Source organism: Aspergillus udagawae (assembly GCF_001078395.1).
Source record: "Aspergillus udagawae IFM 46973 DNA, scaffold_5, whole genome shotgun sequence".
Lineage (NCBI taxonomy): Eukaryota > Fungi > Ascomycota > Eurotiomycetes > Eurotiales > Aspergillaceae > Aspergillus > Aspergillus udagawae.
In genome coordinates this window covers 382,644-400,660 of record NW_025091268.1, presented here as the reverse complement: position 1 = coordinate 400,660, position 18,017 = coordinate 382,644, and the positions used below count along the sequence as shown (strand labels likewise).

The following is an 18,017-nucleotide window of genomic DNA, read 5'->3' as shown; positions in this document are numbered from 1 at the left end:
CCAGACCACACTCAGGAATGTCCATCTTGGTCTGAGTTGGAAAGGTTACCATATTTTGTGAGTTGCCCGGCTGGATGCAGAAGGCTATGTAAAAGTGGCTGATCACATAGATCTAGACCGCCGTGATCAAGGAGACACTCCGCATAACAGGGGGCGTGGTCTCACCGTAGGGCCCTCTTTGTCTGTTCACTCAATGAGGCGAGCATATTCCTAATGCGCAAGTTTCTTACAGTATTCCACGCATTACGCCCCCAGGTGGGATGACAATAGCTGGGACTTACCTTCCTGCAGGAGTGTGCCTTTCCTTTCCTTCTGCATAACCAAGACTTTGAGATAAATCACCGTACTAAACTGGACAAGATACAGGTATCCAGCAGTAACTATTTCCCCAATCATGATGAGGATATATTCGAGCATCCGGATGATTTCTGTCCCGAAAGATGGATCCGTGGAGGCAAAATGATGCGGAAATGGGAGCTTGCCTTTTCAGTGGGCCCAAGGCAATGTCCTGCGATCAGGTAACAGATTCCCCTTTTGTACAACCTGTCTCACTGCACCATCAGCCTCTCATGCAGCCGGTAGTTTTTCCATGGCCGCCTTGTATATATGCCTGGCACACATCATTCGGCTTTTTGAGATCGAATATCCAGATCACGGGTATGTGGTCCAACACCCTTGCATGCCTGGCATCCCTGACAAATGGTTGGGCAGAAGGCACCTGAAATATAAGGACTATTTTGTGACAGTGATTGATGGCCCGCATCTGCAAGGCAGGGTGAAGCACCGATTGAGGGCCGGCGAGCCCCTAGACATGAGCCTTGAGTAGCGGTCAAGGATGCAAGGGTAAACTTTATTCGAGTAACGATCAAGAGTAAGCTTAATCTCAGTGGGTCGGATAGTCAAACTGCCAACAGGCACTATTTGCACATTGGCCTTGGGTTGCATATTCTATTTCTCGCACTTCCCAAATCTGTACCGTTGCCAGGATGCTGTTTCGTCAAAACAATGGGCAAATTTGAGCGGAGCTCCCTTATTTAAGCTGGATCATCTTTCTATCTCTTTCTATTAATCGCACAATCCAATCCTCAGTTACATATATTTTCCAAAATTAACTGCGATATCAATACAATGACACTCAGCGCGGAGAAGCTCTTCGATGAGCTTGGGCAGCAATATGAGGAGTCATACGTCAACAATTCTGGGCTTGAGGATGCCATCGACTGTGCTCTCAAGGAACTCTCACCAAAAAGCCAAGTTCTCGATGTAGGCTGCGGAACTGGAAAGCCAGTGGCAACCCGCGTTGCCCACGCCGGCCACAAGATCCACGGCATTGATATCTCGCAGGAGATGGTCAATATTGCCTCCCGCCAAGTCATCGGCCGGTTTGAAAAAGCGGACATGACGACCTTCCAACCCTCCATGCAGTATGACGCTATCTTCACCATCTTCTCCATGTTCCAGCTCTCGCATAGTCAAACATACTCAATGATGTTCAAGTACTCCGAGTGGCTGAAGACTGGCGGGCTGCTGGTATTGGGAACTATACCCAGCACCAGCCTGGTGGATGATGAGAGTCTGTATGATGCCTCAGGAAAGATTGTCCGACATGCCGATCTTCTCTTCATGGGTAGGAGATTCCTCGGGACAGTATATACTAAGGACGGATGGCGGGATTTGTTCAGGGCTGCGGGCTTTGAAATCCAGCTCGAAAGATCCTTTGTCTTCAACGCGAAACCACCGCACGACAAGGAGATCCAAGATCATTACTTGATAATCGCTAAGAAAGTTGTCGATCACGCGCTTATGGGACCATACCCGCTCCCCACGTCATATCGTGGGCCCCATCCACTCAGTGAGGCTGCCTGGGCCCCTTTCTCAGAGCGGCTGGTTAGAGATGAATTCGACGCAGTGTTGGAAGTAATCAAAGGGAATAAGAAGGTCTTGGATGTTGGAAGTGGTTATGGAAGTGAGTATATCCTTCTGGCATCTGAATACACTCCCGGCTAACAGATCGCGGAACTCCCCATCGCAATGGCGAAACGCGGGATTGAAGCATACTCCCTCGAGCCTAATGCAGACCGGAAAATGGTGCAGATACAAGAGGCACAAGCGCAGGGAGTTACGATTTGCAGCGGCTCAGCAGAGGAAATCCCCTTCCGCGACAGGACGTTCGACGCTGCCGTGGCCATGTGGATTCTCCACTATGTAGATGATCTCGACAAATCACTACGGGAGATAGCACGCGTCGTTGACCCCAGCAGTCCGAATTCCCGAATTGTCATTGTGCAGGGCGCTCCGGATAATGAACTGGTCAATTTATTGAATGACGTCTGCGCCCCCCTTAGTGCACAGAACACCGCTATTGACCATCAGGGGTATCTTTTGAACGCCGCGGCAACAGTCTTTGCTGAGTACGGCTTTGGCGATGTTGAGGTCTTCCGTGTCAATGCGTACTGTGCCTTTCCAGAAGAAGATTTGACGGAGAGATGCCAGAAAGCGGCTGAGGTGTTGGCGGGTTTCTGGTTCAGGGACGATGCGAACTTTGTGCTGATGAAGGAGGCGCTAATCCCGCATCTGAAACTGCATTTCAGGGATCGCCCGTATGCGATCAATGATGAGGTTGCTGTTTTGGTGGCTAAGCCGCTGCCAAATTGATTATCCAATTTTGACATCGGACTGCTTTCTGACAGAAGTCAGGATCGACACGTTTTACATATCCCAAGGGCGTAAAAATATAATCTTTATATTCTCTTATACAAGGGGTCCGTCCTACGTAACTATGCCGCCTCCTTCACAAGCCAGTTCATTTACTCTCGGGTTTATATTCGGTAGCCACCATATCTGTGCCTTGGACACAGTCTCTTAAAAAGCATGACTCCTCATAAGCAGATGGCCGCCCTTTCACCAGCGGAAACACACTACGATAATCCCTCGCATGAACTGTATGATAAGTGGGAGACGATTAGCCGATATCCACTCAAGCGACTGGCATTTCAAAGAGAGTGTATTGCCGATGAACTTACAAAGGAGAAACAACTGATTCTATTACAAGACAACCCTAGCACCAGAAGTCACTGTCGCTTCTGGGGGTGAATAACTGCCAAGGTAACTGGAGAACCTAATGTCAGGTCTGCATTTCGCTTCAATGTCAAGGGCCTTTCTGGTCGATACTTTGGTGAGTTCTAGCATCTCTCATGAGCCTTAGAACCGAACAAGTACTACCATGTGTCATGCATGGAGCAAATATTTCCCTGGTGTAGGAAGAGAGCATGATTGGCCTGGAGGTTGATTCATCATGAGGACTCAATGCAGCAATCGCTGGCATAGCTGGTCAAGCATGTTCACGGTATAAGTCTTCAGGGATCACATTCGAGGTGTGCTCTTTCTTCAGCAGTGTCAAGGCTGGGCCTAGTGCCACCAACGCCTTCTCCTGTAACAAACGTTATGATGTTCCTATGAGATAATCTGAGAAATTGCAGAACGACGAGCCGATAGAGGACGGCCTTGTAAGGAGACGGTACCCCCGGAGAAATAGCTCGTGTCGTTGCATGATAGTGTTTGTACAAATTGCCAATAGTACCGCATAAACATTGCATACCTTAGGCCGTGAATGATTGGTCAGCACCGCTTCGTAATTCTGTCTGTCATTTTGCCTTGCGGTGCTTGTTGCTGTAACAATATCCTCTATAAAGTAGTTGACAAGGTCTACAAAGGGAGACTAACCCAGAGGGATGTACAACATAAATTATGATAGTTGCTGTGGAAGCTTCAGCATATTTTACGGGACCTAATCAATAAGTTCATCCTAGGAGATAGACCTCAAGAGGGACCACTACTTAGTTGGCGATTTGATATTACCCCGCTTAGTATAAGTATCGCGGTGCTTCTATTTGAACCTGATTTTCCCGATGACTTGACATCCCTAACGCCCGGCGAACTCCAAACCATGGAAAGCGATCTGAATAGGTCAGATCTCATCCGTGAAGATCTGCTTGATAGGGAGCGCCTCAAAACTGCGCTTGAATCAATTTGGGATAGCCTTCAAGATCCAAGGTCTGTCATAGCCAAAAGGCTCAGTACGGACAGTAAACTTGAGTAAACACTAATAATAAACAAAGTTCAAAGAATCTAATCTTTTCCAGGGGTTTCCTCCAACCAGTAAGTTCCAGGCTCATGTGTCAACCATGCTGAAATTCGCGTCTCTCAAACCATTCCACAGCAGGCCAATCAGTAAACCTGGGCGAAAGTACTTCTGGCTCTCAGTTTGTCACCATACCTCCACAGTATAAGAATACCGAAAAAGCATGCCCACGTCAACCCGGCGAGGAGTGTACATCCTCTTCCAATACCAAGATTATTGAAAAGAGGTTGCGAGAAGTGGATAGCGCCACAAGCCAATGCGCTACGAAGGAACGCTATTGAAAGGGTGGGTTAGAGGAGACAATGTTCAAGGACGAACAGCATAGAAGCATGTTTGCAACTTACAATTAGCTGCAAACAAACTCGCAGCATAGCGAGGGTAAGAGATAGGCAAGTATATGAAAATGCACATTGTAATCTAGGAAGACTTTAGTGCCTCAAACCTTTTAATCTCTGTCAATCCACTTACCACAAAGACACATGCCATGTAAAGAACGATGCCAATCGTGGGTACAACCCAATTGATCCAGTCCCGGGAGGTCCAAGCGAAAATAAGAATTCCACACGGTGCAATCAATGCCGCAACAACCCCTGGAAGAAGTCGATGCTCGGGAGAGCCAATTCCGTTTTTATAGGTGTAAGGTTCATAGTGGAACTTGACAAGCGCAAGGTAGGAGCCAGCTCCGAAGAAGCAAGCAACAACCACACTGAGAAAGATAGTCCCCATTATGCCCGTAGAGAACCCGTGAATCTGGGTATAAACAATCGGGAACGATTCAAAGTAAGAGTACTAAGTGTCATTTTTTAGTTCACTGTCCTGCGGCCAATTCCCATAATCATGATATTCCGAGACTCACAAAAATGCCGTAGATAAGACCAGTGTAGATATTAATAAAAGCCACAGACGGATCCTTCAGCGTGACCAGGAAAGGCGTAGTCAGATAACCGCCCAGAAGGGACAGGAAGTGAATGTTTCCTTGCTTAATTTCCGAGTCCGATCGAAGATTCGGATTTCCGGTAGATTTGCGCAGGCGCTTGGCCCGTTTCAAAAGGATAAAGTCGGCGTTGGTTTCTGGCAGGAAGAAGAAGAGGAGAATCCATGTGAAGCCACAGAGAATTAGCAGCTCATACATAGACCACCTCCAGGAGCTCAACGGCGCTGAGAACCCTGACAAAAGCGGCCCGAGCGCGGGCCCTGCCAAGGTGGCACATCCCCAGAAAGTGAGACCGTAAGGGATCTTTGGGAAAGAAAGGATATCGGCAGCCGAGGCTCCTCCAGTCGCCAGAACAGGGCCGCCTAGGAGCCCTTGAAGAAACCGTAGCACAATAAGCCCTGCAAAGTTCGACACTCGAGAAGCCACAGCTGTGATAATGATAAAGAGCGAAAATGAAACAAAGTAAGGAATGTTCCGCCCAACTGCTGGGACTTCGGACAAAGGACTGAAGAATAACGGCCCGATTCCCTTAACACACCCTCGTTAGTAGTTACATCTCTGCTGAAGGTATGGGATCACTTACATATCCCAAAACATACATCGAGAGCGCCAAAGACGATTCTTGGGCACCAACACCAAACACTTCAACAAATACTGGCTGCGCTGGAGTGATGATTGCAGATCCACAGTATACTATAGCCTGTTAGAACAAATCTTGCCAAATCCCTCGTAAACTGACCTGCAAAGGTGAGAAGGCAGATCTGGGTGAAAGTAATGGTCTTCTTTGCCAGGGACCACACCTGCGGGTTTTCGGGATCGCTGTCGCTATACCACCCTACAGTCTGGTAACCAGACTTTGACTGGCCTGGCGACGGCACTGGCGCGGCCTTTTCCACATCCGCATTTGTATCTGTCGAGTCGCTGTGTTCTTCAGGCGTAGGCGCTTCAGGTGGTGTTTCTTCCGCCGGTTGATACTCGAATCCTTCTTGCTCATCGGGATAACGGAAAACCCTAGGACCGAGAGCTAGTCGACATAGCTGGCCGAATGGCGCATCGCGAACGCCGAATGTTGACATGATTTTGAATCAAAGCTTAGAACGCTCGAACCAACTACCTTTCAGCCTGGTGATGATAATACAGAGAGAAAGAAAAATCCCAACGTAACTTTCTGGCTTAAGTTAGAATGAAATATACCGCAGCCTTTAGCCTTTAGCGTATCTATACATCCCCTACTCGGCGGTGCATCCGAAAGAGACTCATTTCTTTGTATGCAGCTACAGAGCGCTAAACCAAAAGCGCCATTGATATTTCCGATTCCCAATGCCTGTCAGCAAGCCACATTCATAGTGGGGCCGGATCTGAGTTCGCATTGGCTGCCGAGCTTGGATCGACATGCTCGGCCGGACCCCCGAAGCTATTTGGCACATCGTCGCGGCCGAGCGCCCGAGCCCTACCAAGATGCAAGCAATCTAACACTTTCAGTGCATTGCTGCCGTCCAACGATACCCAGATGTCTGCAAAACTCAGCTGCAGGGACCCTGGTACCATATTTGGACGAGGTGATTGCTCTCGGCATGCCTCCAATAGGCATAAACCGCTGTGACTCATTCGCCGTGTTACCGTGTCGGACCCGTGAAATGCGATGGATGAGCTGGCTCTCTTTATACTCCTGACACAAATATGGCTTGGAGTTTTCAAACAATTAACTACTTATCACAGCGCTTGGTCAGAACACTAGCTCCACCTCGGGTCCTTTTACGTACCGAGTACTACTGTGCAAGGGATGGGAATGTAGTCCAATTTCTGCTCCTGACTTCGTGAGATTCACAAGTGAAGCAAGAAACCTCCTGAATTTCAGGGACTGGAGATCAACAATTCTATTTTGGCCTGCTTCTGAACGTCACACAACGCTCAGAGGCCTACAAACCAGTGTTCTGTGAAGACTATTGACCCGAGATGTGCAAATACGTGGACGGAGGGAGCCGAAAATGTGACACCTGCCGCCGAATCACCCCGTCTCCCGACGGCTGTAGGAATTCTTTCTCCTCCCGATGTCTGTGCTTGAACATTCTGACGAGATACATTAATGGACTTGATCCCCATCAGCAGGAAACGTATAGCTATGACAGCATCTCGCCATTATTGATCAGCTAACCAAGATGAACCAGTTGGTTCCGTGGAAGGGGACCTGGGCCGCCGAAGAAGTGTTTCCGTTGATTAGGTTCGCTCATCATGCCTGGAAGCCATATTGCCTGTCAACCACTGGATATCTACGTTGGGAATTGTTCTTGTTAGTGAATTCCGGATGCAACCGGCCCGTCGAGTGAATAGTACCTCTCTTACCTCTACTCCGCATAGCTTCGAGACAGATGGCCAGATTGAGTGAGCAAATGCGGACTTGGAAGAACATATAGGACTCTATGTGTCGCCTCTTCTGGACGACCGGTCTACGGGCCTTTGATAGCCAAATTTGCTTCAATTTTTAAAACAACCTATGTTTTCCATTCTTGCTGAATGTGGTTTATATCTAGTGTTCGGGGTTAAACCTCTTTGCTCAAGTCACAGCGTGTTGGTCGAGATGCTGAGGAGTTCACCTGTTACCTGCAAGATATTCCCGACTTAGTTTGAGCAGAGATACTGTCCACCCAAGCCCGCTGTGAGAACTCGGCGAATTGAAAGAGACAACCTGCCCCCAGTTCCCTCTAGGGACAGGTGTATCGTTAGGTGCGAGCCTTACCTGCCTTCTCTTAACGTTATGCTGAAGCCTTTAGGATTGAAGTGAATGGCATTCAATGGACCAAAAGAACTCGTTAGGGGAGAAAAAGAGAAAACACAAGGCACGACGGCCGCGTAGCGAGATTTCGGAGGTGTTCGGTGTTCGAAACAAGGGCCTTTCCGAGGACCAATCGGTCCAGCACACATCTAGGTTACGGGTGCGTGACGGCTTTGGGCCGGAGCCCAATCAGAAACCCCTACAAAATCCTGATTCTACCCCTACTTGCTATAAGTAATCCACGCGGCTATATAGACTACGTCTCACGGTAGGCAAGTGGGATACTCAATAATATAGGGCGTCCGGCACTGATAGCACATGCGAAAAGCAAATGTTTGACAGCTGGTCTCGTAGGCGCTATGAGCATCACGGCCCAGGGGGTCCCTGGGACAAGTGGGAGCCAATGCGCTAGCAGCCACTGATCTATGGAGCGGGGTAGAGGGCCTACCTGGCAGTACTAGAACCAGGAATCAACTGGCATATATATCTTATCTTCTTTGGTGCATGCAGGCATCGCCAGGAAACTACGTCGCGCTAATGTATACCTATCACAACCTGTCCCAAACTGTCTGGTCCAGGCAACAGGATTAATGTTGCCTAAGAGTGGTGCAAAGCGGCGCAATGACTCAACTGGTCCTAACGCGGCTAAGCGTGGTCCGGCCGCGTTCTCTCCCTTTATTGTCTGGTCCTTCTGTTTCTTTTCCTTTTCTTCGCCTGATCCACCTAATCCGCGCAAAGGCACTCGGCCTGGCCCTCCTTGGTAGTCCTGGCTGTGTGGATCTCACCTTAGCACGCTTGATTGTCCCTCTAGATGCGATCTACTTCCCGCGTCTTGTCTCCCTGTGCATATCCAATTGCAGTGGTTGAGAGCATTTCTAGGAGAGCCTGAGTGGTTCTCTGATCCTTAAAAGGCCGTCCGTCTGGGGCTTTCTCTCTGGCCGTCGCTGTGTTGACCCCTTGTCTGATCAGGGTCCTATAAAATACCCTCCGTTGCTTGCGCCAGTGCCTGCATTCAATAGCAGGTGCTGGACTGTCTCTTTCGGTGCTTGGCACCACGGACATACGACTGTCTCCTGTGCGTGAATACGACTCAGGTGTGCTCCAACGGCCGCGTGCCCTACTTCCAACTGAAAGTAACGGCGTGCGAGTGCCTTAGGGCAGCAGCAGCGATCGGATCCTGCTTCCACCCCCGCAATTGGCTGATAGTTATAAGTTATAACGAAAGCTTGGTACAAAAAAAAAAACGTAGCGAAGCGACCCTATCGTGCTCTATACCTATACTCGAGCAAAACCTTTTGATGACCTCCAGGTTGAGTGCGACGATCACGATGGCATCTCTAGGCCGGGCCGACAAGATTCAATCTCAATCCCATGTGACTTCATCTCAGCTGAAGCGAACGACCTGCAATTTATGCCGTGAGCGCAAGGTACGCTGTGATAGGGAAAAGCCGCAGTGCCATCGCTGTCATAAGTCGGGTCAGACATGCGTTTATCCATCGGAGAATACAAACAACGACGAAATAAAGTCGGCTTTGAATTTACTTCACTCTCGCCTACGTAAGGTTTCCTCCAGATGCTGCGTCGCCAAAGAATCTGTCATTGGTGACTATTGGCTTTCTCCGCGCTTACAAATGTAGTACAAGTGGAAACGAGTCTCCCGGAATATGGACTTCAGATCACAATGGAGTCCATAGAACCGAATTCACCATTACCCCCCCAATATCTGTCTCACAATCCGCAGCTTGGATACAATCTACTGTCACAAGGTGATGAAATTGGCTACTCGAACGTCATATTTCCGGAGTTTGACCCTAGGTATGTTCTTCCGTAAACAAACCTGAGGATCTATTTAGTAGACTTATAGGTACTTTAGCAGCCACCATCAGCCACCAACCATGGTCGATGCCGTGAATAGCTCGGGTACAGATGAAGCCCATTCAAACCTATATATGAATATGAGCAGCCTGAAAGACAAGCCTCCAGGTTCTCTCTTCAACTCACCGTTTGAGCAAGCCACTCCATTATTCGGACTTGAGCAACAGTAGGTGCTTCATTACGCTAAAAGCATAAACAACCGCAAGTCTAATATTCCATCATTCAGATGCCAGTCATATTTTGACGTAGTGCAGAAACACATGATGCTTATTGACCAGCAAGAGTTCTCGCACTCCATTATTCCAATGGAGGCACACCAATGCATGGCCCTGAAATATGCAGCTGCCCTGTCTGGGTCAAGTGCATGTGGGGAGTCAGCCCTAGCAATGGAGTCCTACCTAGCGGCCCGCTTCCATCTGGAAAAAGCCGAGAACCTGGCCGATAACTCTTCTTTCCTGAACATTGAGACAGTTCAAGCTCTGCTTCTTGTTGCGAGGTTTGAGTTTACTCACATCAGCAGACCGAAAGGGCTTCTAACCATAGCACGTACTATGCAATTAATAAGCCTGCTAGGATATGACATGCTCGATCAGACCTCAGCCGAACGGGAGAGCGATAGCTCTCAGATCATGCTGCCAAAATCACATAGCTCTGGATGTCTTCAGAAGATAAGACGAACATTCTGGATTGCATTCGCGATGCATTGCAATGCGACTGCGAGCTTTCCATGCTGTATACCAGTCAAATACAATAAGGTAAGCCTGTCCTTGGTTACAACTTTATCCTCTCTTTTGTAATTAACAAATCTGATCTAGATCCGCACCGCAATACCAGTCCCCAACTCAACAATGGATTCTGATCCAGATCAGATTGTCTATCTTTCCGAAGAAATCACGAAATGTATGGCGAAGGGATTCTCCGTCTTTTCGCTCTTCATTCTCTCTATGAAGCTTGTCGTAGACGGGGACCGCCATCGCGAGATGACCAAGAAATACATATCAGACAGCACATCAGACTATAATTTCTGTCTTGTCCATGAGAAAATTGGAAGGGATATAACAATCATGTGTAACTCTCTCTCAACACCAGAGTTTCTCAGTGGGCCAGATAATGAACTTCGAGTACTCACGTGTATTATTGTTCTGGGCGCTCACATAGATTGGTTCAAAACCGCCATTATTGGATCTCAGAAAGCCGCGTTTCTAGGTCCTGTTACCAAAGAGTACCGAACTTCATGTGTCGCTGTTGCAAACGCTATGTGCGACCTGATTCGAGAAGCCAATGTTAGTGATGCTCAACAAGTATGTGTCCCCCAATTTGCTTTTCCCTTCACCCACTAGTTTGAACGCAACGGGCATACTCACTCCCGCGCGATCTAGAACAGAAAGATAACATATACTAACATTGGCTCTACCCAAAGATCCCTGCCTATAAAGAGATGACATTTTTCATAATGCGGCCGCTGGCATTAGCCGCCGAAGTCCAGCTCGATATTTTGCAAAGCCCGCGGGACATAGGCTATAACGTGTTCTCATCGACCCGTGAAATACGGCGAAACCTAGAACTGTTGTGCAATATAATGACCGTGTGTAAGCCTGCGACTGGTGAGTATAATGATAAGATTCAAGCGTGCGTGTCGTTCCTGGACAAAACAAAGTTTGAGAGCGTCTTCAGCTCAGGTTTGTTGGGGAACGGCTGCTGATAGGGATAGGCCGGGTGCATTTCAAGGAGTAAGGGGAGATTTGGATGTAATAGTAAGGTCATGATATATCTCGGTGTGGAGCTGCTTCTCTGTATTCCACTGTTAGTTTTAACTCTCTTAATATAAATTGCATCGCAAACCCCACGCTTTTCATTATCCTGTCAACAAGACAGGCTCGCCTTGCTTGATGATAGGCGCCCGTTAGACTCCCCGCGGTGATGATGGAAGCCTGGAAGGTGACCATCAGAAAGGGAAGATTAGTTTCTAATTGTTGGAGTTGCTGTTCTTGATACCATCATGTTCTGTCACCCTGACCGCACTACTGGTGTATTAGGCCTAGGCGTGTAACTATATAACACAACTGTGATAGCACAGACAGCTCTCACAACTTAGTAAATTACAACTCTGTGACAGTCCTCCCAGACACTAACGCACTTTCTGCAAAACAAGCCCTCCCCAAAGTGCTAAGGGTTTCGAGCCGCTCGAGCCTAACCAGTAAACGATGGGAAAGACTAAAGTCGTGGGTAACGGCATAAGATTGCAGAGAAGGGAGAGATAGGCATATACTTTTATTATTTCCTGCACCTCCAATCACGTCTATTAGCACCTGCTGGTTTTGGTAGCACGTGCAAAAACGCCTTAGCTGTGTAGACATGCGTGCCTAGCGCTTATCCCAGAAGAGACAATTACTACATCATATCATCTCTGGGTCGAAAAACTGTTGCAAGGCCCTCCTAAGAGCATGGTACCGACTTGGACGACGGCTTCTATGAGCATGAGGCACTCTTCGTTTCTACGGCTAGTTATGGGGACTGGAAAGGGGCTGGCAGAGCTTTTCTTTTAAGAATGGCTAATTATTTATTCCTTATTGGTTGGACATGGATTCGTCCTCTCAAACTGTGACTATCATGTAGTGGTTTCGAAAACCACGAAAGAAGGACATGAGGTCAGGTTACTGATTCTAGTTAACAGGGTGTTGACCAGTTATGACAATTATGTAACGAACGGGGCAGTGATCCGGGCCTTCTGAACAGACTGCGATAGTGGAATATGTATACCTATCCATATCAAACAACACTTGATTCAAAGGACTTCCATTCGTCATCAGGCCTCGTATATTTGGGATTCTCCCTGGAATTTATCAATCTCTTCATCCGGAACTCCAATGGCTCAGCCTAGGCCACTCAGATTAGACACCATCACTCGTTTCACCACAGCAACCACAGCATTCGAGTACCTACCAAGTCAAAGAGCAACCATAAACCGAAGGTCAAAAGTATCAAAGATACCGCAATTGGAAGGAACCATCTCCAGTCGGGATTGTCTTTCAGAATGTTTATATTCATCCCGAAGAGGCTCTTGGGAGATGTGTAAGTAATCAGGAAAGATGTAGATGGATTCCTTTGTTGCGCGTAGACTTACCGACGTGAACATAAGGGGGAGAAATATGAACTTGAGAGTCAGTCTGCGAACCGGTGGGTTTGAATTGACTTACAGTAACCCAAGTTAGCCGTTTGATGCTTGTGGCCTCGCTAATGGAGATCCATGCAATTTCCTATCAACCACCGGTCAGCTGGGTCGAGAGTAGATGGGGGGATGCACTCACAATCTGTAGTGACTCGCGAATGTTTTGCTCGATGCGCGCAAGTCCTGAACTCACCTCCTGATCCATCTCCCAGATTATTTTCCTAAGCGGGCCCTTCTGATCACCATGTTGCTCGTTTCGCAAATACGAATCGACATCCACCACGTGTGTGAGTCCAGTAATGTGGTCTTTCAACCAACCTCGCAGCTTAGCGTGTTGTCCTGCCTTTCTCTGCAACCTCCCGAGGACAGCCCGGCTTCTACCATCCTGTTCGACCTGGTCTGATCTCTTTTTTGCCAATTGAGGAAAGATCAGGTCCGTCCGGGATATCGGGGATCAGAGGCACGCTTACAATGTCATTGATTTCATCCGCTAAAATCCGTACCCTCTTCCTCCATTCCCGGGCAACTTCGGTCATCAACTTTCTGAGAAGTTCCCCGTGGTCCTTAGGTACTTCAGAGTTCGAAAGCGTGCTGATGTATCCAAATGCAGGTTTATGCTCCATTTCCCTAACGGTCCAGGCTATCTCCAATGGAAAAAGCTTGGAAAGGCGGATCTCCAGTGGAGATCTCTCAGAACGTCGCGTCAAGCCAGGAAAAGATATACATAGCTTGAACAACTGAGTTTCACCGCGCTGGGCTGGACACTTTGGCTGAAAGAATCGACAATATTCACCATATTTATGACGTAAAACAGGATCCTCTCTGATCTCAAGGCTGCTAAACTCTGGTATTTCCAAATTGAAGAGACTGGCAGAGTCAGTACTGGGGCAAGACTTTTTGAGAAAGGCTAGATGGTAAATCACCGTAATTGGGGCACTCCAAACTCCGGGTTCCACAGCTGTCGTGCTTCGTTATGGTCACTGATCAGAAGAAGAGTTTGGTTAGGGCCCCGAATATTAGTCAATTGGACGCAGAGCGGCTTTGGTTCTCCGAGTTTGAACAGACTTGCAGTTTCCACATCACTGAGGTCTGCCCCGCGTTCGACCAGAAGCTTGACGATGTCCTTGTTGCCGATTGCATACTGCAAGGGCGTTTTCCCGGTATTATCCTTCTCATGAACGGAGGCGTTTTGGGTTCCGAAATTTGGATGGAGAAACTCCTCAACAAAGCGTTTTCTCCCTTTATGACATGCGATGTGGAGGGGATTCCGGCCTTCGGAATCACGCTTGTTAAGATCGTATCCTCGCTCTAGAAGCTTGCGTGCGAGCTCCAAGGCTTGCTCTTCACCCATATCATCAGCTTCGTCCACCAAAATATGCATCGAATATTTGTCTCTCCCCTTGAGCAGGTCGACGATGGCCATATTGTCAATTTTCAATGCCTTTATCAAGGGGCTCATCTTATGATCCGTTTTATCACGAACGTTGGGATTCTCTTCCCAACGCAGAAGTCGTTCAACGATTTCTTCGTCTTCATATTCCACAGCCCACGAGAGAAACGTGCGCCCGCCGGGAGGATTCGTTCCCGAAACGGAATCGTTTGGCAGCTGGGATATTAGATCTTCTAAGCCAGTACGATCTTCCATACAAAGGTCCTTGAATTGAGATCGGCGCGGATCCTTCTCTCTTTGCCGTGCCCTGGTCTGAAGGAATCGTTCCCACCAAGCACAACTACCCATATCGGCGGGGTGTGGTAAAAGATATCTCATACAATTTGGCCATCCTCCAGTTGTTGCACGCATCAGCGGAGTTTTTTCCTCATCGCCCTGCGTGTTGATTTTGGCAAGACCAGACTCCACAGCCTCCACAGCCTGCTTCACGAATTCTTCATTTCCTATAGCAGCAGCCTCAGCAAGCGGGGTGTTTCCTTCGTCATCTGTTAAAACCGGATCTGCCTCAAAGTCCAGGAGAGATTTAATCATGTCCTTATAATTGTAATTAAGATTGGAGGCACGTTGGCTTTGCGTAGTGGCCCAAAAGAATGGGGTGCGGTTTCGATCTTCTCGAATATTGGGGTCGGCTCCGTTGCCCAGCAAAATTTTTACGACGTAGTACTTGCCGCACTCAATGGCTAGCGAAAGGGCAGTTCGGCCATCTGGGCCCTTCTCGTCCACATCCACTTGCTCGTTCTTCAGTATCGCTTGGATCTCAGAATAATTCCCAGGAATAAGGACTGCTTCTCTCAAAGACCTCAAAGGCTTCGTCGCATATGGATCCCATTGCGAACTGGAGAATTGCATGTTCCACAATTGCCTCACCTGTGTTGACGGGTGCTGCGGACTCGCGAGCCATTCGTCTTCGGAATCGTGTACCGACTGAGGTGGCGATGGCTGGTCGACGTGAGTGTTGTCCATGCTCGGATCATCAAGCGGCGTTACTAATAATGTTCTAGCTGTAGATGTCGAAGTCGATGCATCGATAGAAGAGACGTATTTCTGAACCGACGAGGTCGGCGGCTTATAGCAGGCTCCATGGCGTGGCACAGCCAGCGGCCAAGCAAGCTAATGCAAGGCTCTGCTGTTACTTGAGCAGCTGTTGCGCACACCAGCCTTTCATCAAGTAGTCGAGCCAACCACAGCATTGGAACAACTAACCACTTCGCCATCCAACGTGTCATCAGCCTTGCGATGACAAAAACAGCCTTATCATTTACAGCCTTTCTGTAGGCGTTCTGATCCACCTTCATTTCTCAGAAAGCACCACTACTGCATCCTACAAGAAGCAAGATTTGGCTATGTCCACAATACGAGACATGGTGTGCCTGACGTACCGCGAATATCGTGGACAATACCACCGAATAAATGAGACTCAAGGGGAAGAAAATGTTATGATTGCTCATCTACTCACTCCTACAATTACAAGGACAAGACCAAATCCTTCAACTTCATGAAATCGGGAACACCAAGACCGGTGACAGGATCCCAGCCCTCAGTAGCATTCCAGTGAGCGTAGGGGATGATGCCACCACCAGGAACTGGCTTGCCGGTCTGAGGGTTGATACCATCACAACCGACTGAGGCTCCGGCCGTGATGTCGGTGAATCCTTCCGCCAGTATGCTATAGAGCAATGGGTTCAGGAAGCCAAGGGTAGACTTGCCGGCGCGGAGACGGGCGTCGTTCAACATAGCGACAATACCGGCAAAGACGGGGCAGGCAGCGGATGTGCCGCCAGACTTGTAATGTTTGCCAGTTAAGACAACCTCGTAGCTACATGCGATTAGAACGCGGACGTTAATGAAATCAGGGCCACGTACTAAGGAGTCAAGCTATGGGCTGAAACGTCAGGGAATGCACGGCCCCTGAAGTTGGTGTACTGAGAATAGTAGTTCTTGGTATCCTCGGTAACGTGGTTGTCGAGGTAGTCCTCCACCGCCAAATACTGGTACCAGGGACGGCTGAAGTAGTTGCTGAATCCGCCGGAGCTGCCGTCCCAGGCAACTTCAGGAGCATAGGACTGGGTACCACCAACCGCGGTGATGAAGGGGCAGGTGCCAGGGAAGGTGGGAGTGAATTGGGGAGTGTTGGTGCCATCATTGGACATGCACGCCGAGCCGATTCCTTTGACCATGTTAGTATGGAAGAGACTGCCAGAGGATCTGTGCTTACCGGTGTCACCAGAAGACTCGAGCACCGTGATACCACGAAGACCCATCAAGCCGATTAGGTTGCACACCCTTCTGGCGTAGTACTCGGGAACAGTCTAACAGATTAGTGTCTACCTATACAACGGAACTGCGAGGCCGCTTACCTGTTCATCGTCGCCATACGAGTTGGAAATCACCTGAGGCAGCTTGGAGTTGGGTTTGGAGAGCAAGTACTCGTAGTACTCGAGGTAGGGCTCATTCTGGTTGTCTGCAGCGGTGGGCTCGTCCACGTTGGGAACAAACGGCCTAGTTCATTTTAGCATGATTGCTTTCACCTCGGAAGGACTGCCTTACGGTGAACCACCAGTGATAAACTCCACTACTGGCAAGGGGTGGCTGACGGCTACGATCAACTCCACGTCCAGATTCGCCTCGCCGAGGGAAGCAGTCGCCCAATTCTGATCATTGACACCTCCGTTAATCAATTCGACCGAGAAATTCTGGGACGGGATATTGAACAGCTTCTCATAAATCGCCAAATCTGCATAGTTGGCTGACTCATTCAAGAAACTACCAAAGCCGACTCGACTTCCCGAAGATGCATCAGGCTTGTAGTCGCCGAGGTTGTACATCTCCACCAGACAGGCGGGAGTGATGAGGTTCGCGCAAGAGCTGTTAGATGCTGCCCTCCTAGGAAGGGCTGGAAGCTTCACTGCGTGAGATGGCAGTGTGCTTTCTTGCTCCTTGCCAAAGAAGACAGTGGGAGCAATCAGATCGATCGAGTCCGTCAGGCTGTCGGGAATGGAGTACTGCGTCGTACGCAGTTTTTGCGAAGCACCATTACGGTAGTAGGAGAACTTGGTGTCGAAGAGCTTGTTCGCCGTTCCCACTGTGGTTGCAAAGTTCACCAAGCTGCCCTGACGAGACACTTGGGTGATGCCAGCATCCTTGAGCCATTGGATAACATCATCATCGCTTGCGGTAGGGAATAGGGACTCAATATCGGACTGGTCCAGCCACTGGCCGTACTCCGCGTTCCCTGGGGTCGCCAGTGTCGTCAACTTGGACTCTAGCTGGTCGAGGTTCTGCCGAGCAAGGGCAACTGAGAGAGTGATCGTGTCGCTCTCCGATGCATCTTTGACGAGCGTCCAGCCACTGGGAACAGCTGAAAGTTTCTCGTGCACCACGCCAAAGGCTGGGGCTGCAAGGGAGCAGAGCAAGCCTGCGTAGAGAGTTGAGGAGAGCATTGCGGGGAGGACTGCGGAGCCGAATGCACAGGGTAGAGATAAAGACAAAGGACAGCAATCTGGATCGGTAGCCGATCGATATTTATATTTGCATGTCAGTTGTCTGGAAAGGCGAAATTATCATTCCATGTGACGGCAGCCGGCATGATGCTAGGGGTCGGGGGCAAAGCGAGGGCACGCGCATCGCACCATGCAGAGTCCAGCAAGGCATTGCGGGATTTTCTCTGCAGACACC

General features: G+C 49.0%; 5 protein-coding genes across 5 annotated transcripts; 2 read left to right on the top strand and 3 right to left on the bottom strand.

Annotated features, from left to right (window-relative positions):
* Window positions 1-1,128: 1,128 nt before the first annotated feature.
* On the top strand, window positions 1,129-2,007 carry Aud_006953 (class I SAM-dependent DNA methyltransferase; the record flags this gene model as incomplete). The annotated part of the gene is made up of 1 exon (XM_043291849.1): window positions 1,129-2,007. The coding sequence occupies one exon, from the start codon at window positions 1,129-1,131 to the stop codon at window positions 2,005-2,007; it is 879 nt and encodes a 292-aa protein (XP_043147784.1).
* Window positions 2,008-2,031: 24 nt separating this feature from the next.
* On the top strand, window positions 2,032-2,655 carry Aud_006952 (class I SAM-dependent methyltransferase; the record flags this gene model as incomplete). The annotated part of the gene is made up of 1 exon (XM_043291848.1): window positions 2,032-2,655. One exon carries the CDS (start codon window positions 2,032-2,034, stop codon window positions 2,653-2,655), a length of 624 nt encoding a protein of 207 aa, XP_043147783.1.
* A 1,903-nt stretch (window positions 2,656-4,558) lies between these two features.
* Aud_006951 (uncharacterized protein) lies at window positions 4,559-6,151 on the bottom strand (the record flags this gene model as incomplete). Its single annotated transcript, XM_043291847.1, has 4 exons — window positions 4,559-4,930; window positions 4,998-5,603; window positions 5,659-5,768; window positions 5,815-6,151. The coding sequence occupies 4 exons, from the start codon at window positions 6,149-6,151 to the stop codon at window positions 4,559-4,561; spliced, it is 1,425 nt and encodes a 474-aa protein (XP_043147782.1).
* Window positions 6,152-13,811: 7,660 nt separating this feature from the next.
* Aud_006950 (ankyrin repeat domain-containing protein) lies at window positions 13,812-15,305 on the bottom strand (the record flags this gene model as incomplete). The annotated part of the gene is made up of 1 exon (XM_043291846.1): window positions 13,812-15,305. The coding sequence occupies one exon, from the start codon at window positions 15,303-15,305 to the stop codon at window positions 13,812-13,814; it is 1,494 nt and encodes a 497-aa protein (XP_043147781.1).
* A 501-nt stretch (window positions 15,306-15,806) lies between these two features.
* Window positions 15,807-17,782, bottom strand: Aud_006949 (S53 family peptidase; the record flags this gene model as incomplete). Its single annotated transcript, XM_043291845.1, has 5 exons — window positions 15,807-16,158; window positions 16,206-16,509; window positions 16,558-16,651; window positions 16,700-16,841; window positions 16,890-17,782. 5 exons carry the CDS (start codon window positions 17,780-17,782, stop codon window positions 15,807-15,809), a joined length of 1,785 nt encoding a protein of 594 aa, XP_043147780.1.
* Between the last annotated feature and the right edge of the window lie 235 nt (window positions 17,783-18,017).